Source organism: Saccopteryx bilineata, chromosome 1, assembly GCF_036850765.1.
Source record: "Saccopteryx bilineata isolate mSacBil1 chromosome 1, mSacBil1_pri_phased_curated, whole genome shotgun sequence".
Classification (NCBI taxonomy): Eukaryota; Metazoa; Chordata; class Mammalia; order Chiroptera; family Emballonuridae; genus Saccopteryx; species Saccopteryx bilineata.
Genome location: NC_089490.1, coordinates 33,740,645 through 33,752,850, shown reverse-complemented (window position 1 = coordinate 33,752,850; position 12,206 = coordinate 33,740,645). Strand labels below are relative to the sequence as shown.

The 12,206-nt window shown below is 43.6% G+C and overlaps 1 protein-coding gene across 4 annotated transcripts in view; it reads left to right on the top strand.

Moving 5' to 3' along the window:
* DST (dystonin) overlaps nt 1-12,206 on the top strand; it is a 508,664-nt gene that overhangs the window by 63,483 nt on the left and 432,975 nt on the right. For all 4 annotated transcript variants that reach the window (XM_066252929.1, XM_066252970.1, XM_066252888.1 and 1 more), the window contains exon 3: nt 11,562-11,768. In XM_066252929.1, coding sequence (XP_066109026.1) covers nt 11,562-11,768 — 207 coding nt within the window. The remainder of the gene's footprint in view (nt 1-11,561; nt 11,769-12,206) is intronic.

The window sequence follows — 12,206 nt, the reverse complement described above, 5'->3', positions numbered from 1 at the left end:
ACCAAATGGAACAGAGCACTAATCCCCTTGCCGAGCCACGTATGACTGTGCCTTGAGAGAGAGAGAACTTTTTTTTTTTTTTGTATTTTTCCGAAGCTGGAAACAGGGAGGCAGGCAGGCAGACAGACTCCCGCATGCGCCCGACCGGGATCCACCCAGCATGCCCACCAGGGGGCGATGCTCTGCCCATCTTGGGGCATCGCTCTGCCTCAATCAGAGCCATTCTAGCGCCCGAGGCAGAGGCCACAGAGCCATCCTCAGCGCCAGGGCAAACTTTGCTCCAGTGGAGCCCCGGCTGCGGGAGGGGAAGAGAGAGACAGAGAGGAAGGAGAGGGGGAGGGATGGAGAAGCAGATGGGTGCCTCTCCTGTGTGCCCTGGCCGGGAATCGAACCTGGGACTCCCGCATGCCAGGCTGACGCTCTACCACTGAGCCAACCGGCCAGGGCCTAGAGAGAGAGAACTTTTTATTGTGCGCAGATCCTGAGGTTTGTTGTTGCTTGCTGCAGCAGGTAGCCTACCCTGACATCTATAGTTACCCATCACCAGCTTTAGGCAGTATGGATAACGTTATGAGATGTTAGAGCAATGCTGTCCAATAGAACTTTCTGTGATAATGGAAATGTTTTATCTGCATCGTCCGGTACAGTAACTACTAGTCATATATGGTATCGAGCCCTTGGGACATGGCTAGTAGGCCCTGAAGAACTGAATTTTTAATTTAATTTTAATTAAATGCAAATAGCCATAGTGGCTACCCAGTGGAATGGCTCCGGGTTAGAGACTGGAAAGTTTCCTGGCAGTGCTCTGAGTCTCACCACAGTCCCTTTAAGCCTTAGTGAGAGCAGCTTTCTTTTTTTTCTTGGTATTTTTCTGAAGTGAGACGCGGGGAGGCAAAGAGACAGACTCCCGCATTTGCCCAACTGGGATCCACCCGGCATGCCCACCAGGGGGTGATGCTCTGCCCATCTGGGTTGTTGCTTGCAACCCAAGCCATTCCAGCGCCCGAGGTGGAGGCCATGGAGCCATCCTCAGTGCGTGGGCCAGCTTTGCTCCAGTGGAGCCTCGGCTGAGGGAGGCGAAGAGAGAGATAAAGAGAAAGGAGAGAGGGAAGGGTGGAGAAGCAGATGGTGCTTCTCCTGTGTGCCCTAGCCGGGAATCAAATCCGGGACTTCTACACACGGGCCCGACGCTGTACCGCTGAGTCAACTGGCCAGGGCCAGTGAGAGCAACTTTAAGGAAACCACTAGGAAAGCTGACTTGTATCTTCAGCATCTGTGTGGTGAGGCTGGGAACAGACCACATGTGACAATTCTGAAGGACCAGGGACAGTGTATAACTGTCTGCTCTAACAGTTGAGCAAGTGGAGGTGGCTGCGCTGGGAACAGCTTGCTCTCCCAAATGTGTTGGGGCAAAGGACGCAAGAGTATTTCTCATGGATCTCTTGGGAGAAGGAACCCAGACTCACTTTAAACCCTGTCCAAGAAGAAGCCAGGGGCTGCGATATGACCTCACTGGAATGATACTGTTTTGGAGATTAGAAGTGGCTAGAAGACTTTTTAATTATCCAAGAAAGACCAGAAAAAATTATGGAATCTACCCCAAATATTATGTAGGGTCGGGAGAAAACTAATCCTTATTCTGGGTTTGAAGGACAGCAGGAGAGAGAATACAGTTAGTTTTCTGAGTGTACACTGTGATCTTTGCTTGAGTTAATCTAGCAGTTAGAATTAAAAAGCACTTTCAGCCCCTGGAAGGAAAAGATGCTATATCTCAAGTAGTTTTAACCTCAAAGTCTCCTTTTATTCTTTTCCCCAGTCCTATTGTGGAGGCCATATTTGTGTATTACACTCATTTGGGTACAGAATCAGAGATCTACTGTATGTCGTAAGGATATATGTATCAGTTAATGGACTTCAAGAAAAAGACCCATGATGGTGTCCGGCTTCACAGAGTTCAGAGTCGCTGTGGACTTAAGGCCTCTTGCTGCAGTGCAATGCCACAGGAGTGACTCACCTGGGCTCCTCTAGTTGCTTTTCCTTCTGCTCACCATGGTTTCGATACTGTTACCTCTGCTCACCATGGTTTCGATACTGTTACCTCCGCTCACCATGGTTTTGATACTGTTACCTCCGCTCGCCATGGTTTCGATACTGTTACCTCCGCTCGCCATGGTTTCGATACTGTTACCTCCGCTCGCCATGGTTTCGATACTGTTACCTCCGCTCGCCATGGTTTCGATACTGTTACCTCCGCTCGCCATGGTTTCGATACTGTTACCTCCGCTCGCCATGGTTTCGATACTGTTACCTCCGCTCGCCATGGTTTCGATACTGTTACCTCCGCTCACCATGGTTTCGATACTGTTACCTCCGCTCACCATGGTTTCCATACTGTTACCTCCGCTCGCCATGGTTTCGATACTGTTACCTCTGCTCGCCATGGTTTCGATACTGTTACCTCTGCTCGCCATGGTTTCGATACTGTTACCCTCAGTCTATACAAGGGCCACTCAGTCTTCATCAGGCCTCTACATCCTTTTTACCCAATGTTTGGTCTACAGACCAGCAACATTGGGATCCCCTGGGAGTTTGTTAGAAATTCAGGATCTGCCTGGCTGTAGTGGTGCAGCGGATAAAACATCGACCTGGAACGCTGAGGTTGCTGGTTCGAAACACTAGGCTTGCCTGGTCAAGGCATATATGGGAGTTGATGCTTCCTGCTCCTCTCCCCCCTCAAAAAAAAAAAAAAAAAAAAAAAGAATAAATACAATTTATAAAAAAGAAAAGGAAATTCAGAATCTGCATTTTAATAAGAACCTTAGGCTCTGCATATATATTGGTCTACAGAATAATTTTTTTTTTCAGTTTTAATTTCTGTGCTAAGTGGCTCTGGCTCTTGGTATTTCTCTACCAAACTCAAGGGAGAGACTCTGGCGAAGTCTCAAGACCCAATAACCATACCTGCTGGTGGAATTGGGGGGTTATTGTATAAAACTCTCTCCCAGGCAGCAGGGACTGGGGCATATGTCCAAAGAATGATTGACGTCATTAAGAGATTGAAATAGATTTCTCTTTACAAAAACTGTATTTAAGCTGTAATTTATCTGCGATTTGAAAAACCATCAAGGCTCTCTGCCAGTTAGATTTCCTGATCAGCAGGAACTAATAACCAGTTCATATGTCATTCAGTATAAAAGAAACATTACATTATTCATCTGTGGAACTTTGTCTAAGGTAAATGTATACTTCCTTAGACTTTGCAAAGATTAAAAATAGAATTTTGTGTGATCTTTACCAAAGAATGAATAATAATTAGAAAATAAGGCTTTAAAAGTACTATTTTGCCCCCTTATCCCGTATTTGTCAGGGAATACATTCTTTCTGAAAACAGAAGGTAGTTTTAGATACATTATATTCTTACCCAGCCCACTGAGTGGTTTCCATGGCCATTCTTTTAATGTAGGGTTGTTAAAACCACAAAGGACAAAGTCGCTTTAATCTTGACGTCCTGCTGCACACAGCACAATGGGGACCAGTGTTATTATGACCAAAATTGCTCAGTGACCACACGGTACGTGGCAGGAGCTGGTATTAGAACAGGGATTCTGATACTGTAGTGATGCTGTAGTCCTGGGATGGCAGCATCAGCAGCACGTGAGGACTCCTTAGAGATGCAAATTATCAGCTCCATCCCAGAGTTACTCAGCCGGAAGCTCTGAGGGTGAGGCCCAGCAATCTGTGTTTTTATCAGCCTTGCTGCTGGCTCTGATGCTTGATAAAGTGTGAGAACCACTGATTAGAATAGTGCCAACTCCTGGAGCAAATACATGCTTCAATGTATAACAAAACGGAAGTATATTTGTTGTGCACTGAAAGGTACAGGTAGGTGAACAGGTGAACAGGTTGGCAGAATGGCCTCTTCCTTGCAGTTATACAAGGACTCAGACTGACAAAGGCACTGTCATCTTTAATATGTGACCTTCAGGGTTGCTCTGAAGGTCATGCTAACCAAAAGAGAGGAGCATGAGGATGTGAATCTGGAAGGTGTTTATGGGCTAGATCCAGAAATGGTATAATTATTAATGTCTACATCAGGGGTCCCCAAACTTTTTACACAGGGGGCCAGTTCACTGTCCCTCAGACTGTTGGAGGGCTGTACTATAAAAAAAACTATGAACAAATCCCTATGCACACTGCACATATTTTAAAGTAAAAAAACAAAACGGGAACAAATACAATATTTAAAATAAAGAAGAAGTAAATTTAAATCAACAAACTGACCAGTATTTCAATGGGAACTATGCTCCTCTCACTGACCACCAATGAAAGAGGTGCCCCTTCCAGAAGTGCAGCGGGAGCCGGATAAATGGCCTCAGGGGGCTGCATGCGGCCCTCCGCCTTAGTTTGAGGACCCCTGGTCTACATTCTACTGTCTAGGACTCAGTCACATGGCCCTGCAAGGGAGGCTGGGAAATGTAGTCAAGCTTGTGACCAAGTAAAAGAGGGAAATATGAACTTAGGTGAGCAGATAGCAGTCTCTTGTCAGAAACTCTTTATGGTAATTTCTGAGATTTTTTTGTATTTTGGACCTATTTTATACCGTAAACTTCTTTGTCAGTCTGGTGAAACTCACAAACTCATTCTCAGACTGTTTTAAAATGTATAAAATAATAAACAAAATTACAAAGGAAGCCGGTTATATTGAAATATAATAATAAATTATTATTTTTAAGTGAGAGGAGGGGAGATAGTGAGACAGACTCCCGCATGCACCCTGACTGGTATCCACTTGGCAACCTCTGTCTGGGGCCGATACTCGAATCAACCAAGCTATCCTCAGTGCCTGGGGCCAATGCTTGAACCAATCGAGCCACTGCTGTGGGAGAGGAAGAGAGAGAGAAGGGGGAAAGGGAGAGGAAGAGAAGCAAATGGTCACTTCTCACCAGGGATTGAATCTGGGACGTCCATAGGCTGGGACAATGCTCTGTCCACTGAATAGGCAGCCAAGGCCTAATTATGAATTATTAAAATCATTTCTGACTGAAAAATATAGGTACTACTTTATTAATATATTAAATAACAACACCTAGTAGCAGATTTACTAACTGCTGTGAGTTTGAAGTAACACAGTATAAATGATATTTCAAAATATCTGCAGCCACTATAATTTAATATTTAGATATTTGTGATTTCTTTTGGTGGCAAAAATCAAAGGTACTGCTAATAATGCCAAGTTTATGACCTACATTTATAATTGAGTAGTAGTGTAAATTAGCGGTTAATGAAAATAAAAGGCATAATTTTTCCCTATCCAAGTTTATTGACTGCCTTTCCCATCTGCCTTGAGTTTTAGTCATAGACTCAAGAACTTCTGCTATACCTTTTATGTCTCGTGTTGGATGAGAAAAATCACAGAGTTTTTACAGGGTTATTATATGCTTTGTAAACATCAGCTTATTAAGCTTCATAATATTTTTATATGATAAATCTGTATCTTATGTACTTAGAAACCTTAGTTTTTCCAGTACAACAATAACATAAAAGCAATTCTGTGTGAATGCTCAATGATTCAATACCTTCAGTTTCCATTTGTTTAGATCAGGGGTAGTCAACCTTTTTATACCTACCGCCCACTTTTATATCTCTATTAGTAGTAAAATTTTCTAACTGCCCACCGGTTCCATAGTAATGGTGATTTATAATAGGGAAGTAACTTTATAAAATTTATAAAGCAGAGTTACAGCAAGTTAAACATATAATAATAATTACTTACCAAGTACTTTATGTCGGATTTTCACTGTTTGGCAGAATAAATCTTTATAAAACAACTTACTGTAGTTAAATCTATCTTTTTATTCATACTTTGGTTGCTCCGCTACTGCCCACCGTGAAAGCTGTAACACCCACTAGTGGGTGGTAGGGACCAGGTTGACTACCACTGGTTTAGATGCTTCATCAATAAACTGGATGATAGGCCCTGGCCGGTTGGTTCAGTGGTAGAGCGTTGGCCTGGCGTGTGGAAGTTCTGGGTTTGATTCCTGGCCGGGGCACACAAGAGAGGCGCCCATCTGCTTCTCCACCCCTCCCCCTCTCCTTCTTCTCTATCTCTCTCTTCCCCTCCCACAGCCAAGGCTCCATTGGAGCAAAGTTGGCCTGGGCACTGAGGATGGCTCCATGGCCTCTGCCTCAGGCGCTAAAATGGCTCTGGTTGCAACAGAGCAACACCCCAGATGGGCAGAACGTCGCCCCTGGTGGGCATGCTGGGTGGATCCTGGTTGGGGGCATGTGGTATTCTGTCTGCCTCCCCATTTCCAACTTCAGAAAAATACAAAAACAAAACAAAACAAAAAACTGGATGATAGTTGGATCTCAGAAAACAGTAATTCTTACCTGACAGTGTTAACTTTTTCAATTTATGTCTCACTTATTTTTGTTTATAGATTTGTTTTAATCAGCCAGCATATATTCCTGAGCACTTCCTTGGTGCCCAGGCCTGTGAATACATACAGAAGATTAGCTCTGAAGGTGTTTCTGCTTCACAATCTCCGTGTAAGAGCAGAGTGATAAGGCATTGGTTTAGAGCAGGGGTCCCCAAACTTTTTACACAGGGGGCCAGTTCACTGTCCCTCAGACTGTTGGAGGGCCAAACTATAAAAAAAACTATGAACAAATCCCTATACTCATTGCACATATCTTATTTTAAAGTAAAAAAACAAAACGGGAACAAATACAATATTTAAAATAAAGAACAAGTGAATTTAAATCAACAAACTGACCAGTATTTCAATGGAAACTATGGGCCTGCTTTTGGCTGATGAGATGGTCAATGTGCTCCTCTCACTGACCACCAATGAAAGAGGTGCCCCTTCTGGAATTGCAGCGGGGGCCGGATAAATGGCCTCAGGGGGCCGCATGTGGCCCGCGGGCCGTAGTTTGGGGACCCCTGGTTTAGAGTTAGGTATACCTGGGTTCTAATATGGAGCTATTCTAATTGCAAACTTTTGCTTTAGGTAGATTATTTAACCCTGATAAGCCTCAGTTTGCTGGTCTATAAAATGGATATAATAAGCTTAATGCCTGAATGGTGCTTAGTAAATTATTGCTATTAATATCTCCTCCCTTTTTATGCCAGTCTACCCAGCCGAACAGCCTAATGAAGTCTGAGTATTCATTCAGCCTCGGGAGAAAATAGCTAACCCTCTGAAAAGCGTAACAGAAAGAGTATGCTCCAAGGTTTTTGTTTGTAGGGAACTGAATCTGACTTAAGCCAAAAGAGACTTTATTACGAATATATGATAGAATCCCCAGTCAAGACTGACTGGCTGGTTGTAACAGACAAAGCTTAGGCAGGTTTAGAAGGTCCCTGGTGCAGCCACTAGAACTGATGAACTCCTTCGTATTTTTTTAGTCTTTCTATTCCTCCATGTAATATTCAATATCCAAGCAGAGAGATTTTGGCTGCTTGAGCCTTGGCCATGTGCCCACTCATGAACTGGACCAGGTTATGAAGAGGCAAGATCTAGAGCGGGCTGTGGAAGTCCCTGACCTAGCTCTGTAGCAAGACGGCACATCTTGACAATTACTCAAAAGGTGCTGATAAATTGAGTGGCCTAAAAAAAAAGTGACAGAAGTCCACTACCAGGAGACTGCCAAGTGTCTGTCACCTATTGGTTAAGGGGTATCCAGGCAAAAATCAAACAAGCAAGAGAGAAATGGATTTTATACTCCGCTGTCAAATTTGGTTAACACCTGTAAGAGGTTATAGCACCACCTACTGTTTTAAAATAAAATTTCCCTCTGTTAAAAGTTGTGGTTTATTTTTTAAACTAGTATTTAGGACAAGCAAGTGTAATAAACCAAGGACCTGTCATTCTACACAGGGATTTAGAGAAACAAAAAGGTAATTGCCTACTTATGACTTCATGTTGTTTATAGTGTTTGCAGTCATGGCTCTTCATTGCTGGTATGTGAATTGCTGCCTTAACAGCCGGGAGGTGAAATAGTAATAATGGTGCTAATTTGTTGACTATTGATATAATCTGTATACTGTTCTGAATACCTAATGCAGATGATCTCACTTAAACACCATCATAATAATGCGAGAGAGGTATTATTAGATGCATTTGACAGAGGAAGAAACTGGGACACAGAGAAGTAACTTGGCTAGGATTGCACACCTAAGTAAGTCATAAGAGAGATGGCATTGAAGACAGAGAGTTTGACTCATTGGAGAGTAAGTGCTTGGAACTCTCTGGAGCAAAGAACTCTCTCCTGATGATCGGAGTGGTTGGTATCTGCAGCAAGGAACACTTGCAGTGATTCATTTTCCTTTTTACATTTGAAAAGAACACACTTTTGTCTTTGAGACTCTTTTATTCATATGTCACATACATAATAATCATAGACAACATGTATATAGCATTATGTGCCAGATGCTCTTCTAAGTATTTTACCTAGATTAGTTCATTTTTTCCTCAACATTGCTACGAAATACTAGTTTGAACCCCATTTTCCAGATAGGGAAATGGTTAATTAACTATCCAAGATCCCACAATGAAGAAGTCACAAAGGCAGTATGTATTTGAACCCAGATAGTGTGGCTGATGCCTGCATATTATACTACAGTGATTATAAAAAGTTATTTAAAAACAGTTCAAGTGTGTTTGGATATGAGAGAAATCATAGAGGTTTACATGGTGGTGCTCAGATCTTGAAAACAGTAAATGTGAAATGAAAATGACTGTAGCTTAAGAAAGACTGATTTAAACTGTCTTTAATTTTTATTATTAAGTAATGATTCAATATATTCTTAGACATACTTAGAAGAATTTCTCTAGACTAGATACAGGGATGTGGATTTACTGGCTTATTGCCCTCCAGAATGGCTGTACCAACATGTTTTAATTTTTTTTGTCAGTTTAAGGGAGTTTTATGTAGTGTTTTTCCTAAATGTTTCTAAAATTTGTAAGCCACAACAGACTATTCGTAATAATACAAGTTAAGCAAAATTTGTTTATTATTTCTAAGAGCCTTCATAAGAGGAGAATCTGCATTATTACCAAAGATATATACTCGACTCACTCTACTATAACAGAAGCTAGTATATTATCAAGTATTTTGTTAATTAATTCTTCCAGCACACACATTTCTGAACTAGAAACAGTACAAGGATTATGAAAGTTAGTGCCACCTAGTGGTCAGACTAAACTTCGGCTCCTAGAGCAGGGGTCAGGAACCTATGGCTGAAGAGCCAGATGTGGTTCTTTTGATGGTTGCATCTGGCTCGCAGACAAATCTTTAATAATAAAAAAAAATAACGTTAAAAATATAAAACATTCTCATGTATTACAATCCATTCATTTCCTACCGCTCATGTTCATGGTTGTGGGTGGCTGGAGCCAATCACAGCTGTCCTCCGGGACAACATCAAATTTTTATTGGATAATGCATAACGTACATGGGTCATTGTATGGCTCTCATGGAATTACATTTTAAAATATGTGGCGTTCATGGCTCTCTCAGCCAAGAAGTTTCCCGACCCCTGTCCTAAAGGTTCTGTCTTCAAAGAGCTGAAAGTTAGCACAGAGGAGCTTGTCAAGAAATCAGGTTCTTAATCTTACTGCTAGTGAGTCTAATTCAGAAGGAAGGTATGAAGGGAGAGGAAGTGAAGGTTGGGGAAGGGAAGAAAAAGAGAGAGAGAGAGAAAGAGAGACAGAGATGGGGTAGTGTCTAGGAACCCGCATATTTAAAAGCAGCCCATGTGGTTGTTGCTTCTTAAGCATTTGGTCCTAACTGCTCTAGAACACCGTTTAGTAATTGCTCAGCTCTCTGTTGTTCTCTTCACCAGCAGCTGCTGTATAGTAGCTTGTGGATTATGTGGGAGCTTCGGGGAGCTTCTGGAGCTATTTTGGGTTAGAGGGGATCCAGGTGAGCTTGCACTCAGAGGAAGGATGGGAACAGGCTGTATGTTTGGAGTTGAAAGGAAAGTGCCCAAATCATGACCAAATCCATTTGCATTTCCTTCTTATTTATTTCTGTTGACCTTGGTGCTACTTTGGACTCTGTGGGCCAAACCCCCACTTTTGTCTCTTTCTTCATATCCTTCAGCCTGGCATTCAGGGTGTCCATAATGAGACTCCAGACCTTCTCCCGTGTTCCTCAGTGAGAATCCCTCATAGACATTAATCTCCCAGTATCCCACAGAATCATGCTCAAGCCTTTTGTCATACTGCTTCTCCCCCCTGAAATTCTTACTCTCCATTCTTTATGCCTTTACTGCCATCTTTAGGTTTTTATGCATCTTTTAAAATCTAGAAGACCCACGATTTCAAAGGAGCTCTCCCTGGAGCATTCACACCTCAGCCCTTCCCCTTTCCTTCCATACTTTGTGTGTCACCTGTGCTAGCATCCTGACACATCATCAAATAATGTTTCTTATTGCTGCATAAATATTCTATCCATTCTTCCGTCCATCATTTTACTTATTCATTCATTCCTTACGCTGTTTCCTTGGACTAGAATATAAATTTCAAATGCCACCCACTCAGCTAAGCCCGCTATAGACGATTCTCAGTCTCACTTATTTATTGAGTCCTTCTCTGAGATCCGCCGGCACTGAGAGTCCTCACATGCCTCTTCTCACCCTTGATTGCATGTTCTGGTGTGTGGGACTTCTTCATCTGCTCTTTGCTAAATTGTAGCGGCATGGGACAGAAACCATTTTATGTAACTCTTGGGTGTTTTCCAAAATTGTTTGCACATTCCCAGATACATTTTATGGCTCAGCTGAACTCATTTCCATTGCTAGCAAGTTGTCCTTATACTCACCTTCCTCGAAGAGGAAAGGAAAATTAATATTTTATCGAGTACTTGATATTGCCCAGATACTGTGCTTAGAATTTTACATATATTACCTCATCTAAATCTTAAAAACCCGGTGAGTAGACTGCTCTCCATTTCTTACATTAGAAAAGTTAGACTCATAAATGTTTAATAAGCGTGTAGGTATAATGAACAGATTGGGGTTTGGACCGAGGCTCATCTGACCCCAAAACCCATAGTCACTCCCCCGATTTGCCTCCGTTTAGATCTAGAGCTTCGTGTTGTGGTATGTTATAATGATGCTTTGCATTCCTGCTCTCCCCCTTTAAAGAGTCTGGTTTCCAGAGTGTAGAGTGGCTCTTAACCCTGGAATGACAGGCCAGTCCCCCGCCCTGCTTCATGCCTACGTGGAAACACCCTTCTCCACGGTACTCTGATTTCTGTGTACATAAGTAAAGCAGTGTGTCACCTGCCCTCTGTGTTGTTTGGACTGGCTTTATGGGATTTAGAGCATTTCTCTAAGTGGAGTAACTCTGGGCCCTGAAACAGGAGGTGTTGGAGAACACGGGTGGATTAGTCTCAGGGGCATGTTAGATTCCTTTTTTCCCTGTGCTCACATTGGGGATGTAAGTGACCTCACTGAGCTGGGTGACTCTGGGAGCTCTCTACAGAATGAGCCCCAGAGAACTTCCTAATGACCTCAGTACCAACCGGGATTTGTTGGGTTGTGTCTTCCGCAGGGATTCAGAGCAAGTCCCCGGCACATCAGAAGGCGCGCGGCCGCAGCCGCCGCCGCCGCCGCCCGTCTGGAGGAGGCCAAGCCCGTGCTGGAGGGCCACCAGCAGAGCGAGCAGGACGCCTCGGCCAGGAAGCGCAGGATCAAGAAAAATAGCCGAGTCCAGCCAGAATTTTATCACTCGGTGCAAGGCGCCGTGACCAGGAGGCCTGTAAGTAGAGAACTGTCATTTACGAGGACACTAAAGACAGTGTCCGATGGCGTGGTCCTTCTCTTCGTTTTAAAAAATGATCAGGTTAACTTTAACCAGGTTTTCCTCTTCTTGTCCTCAACAAGTGAGGGTGAACTCACATGCGTTCCAGCAAGGAATGTGGTGGCACCGGTTTCGCAGAGGCCGTGGGGACAGAGTCGGCAGAGACACCCGGGTTAGCCAGACATCAGTTACAAAACTGGTGACTCCTGAGCCAGCGTCTAGACTGGGGCCAGGGGCCGAGGAGCTTGAGGTACTTAGGACAGGTCAGAGGTGCGCAGAGGGTGACAGCGAGCCAGTGTCAGGCTGGGAAGGGCGGGCCTGGAGTCCGGGGCGGGGCCGAGCCCGGGGAGGGGGGTGGGGGGCTAGATGTGGCTTCTGCACCGTAAGGGCTGCGGC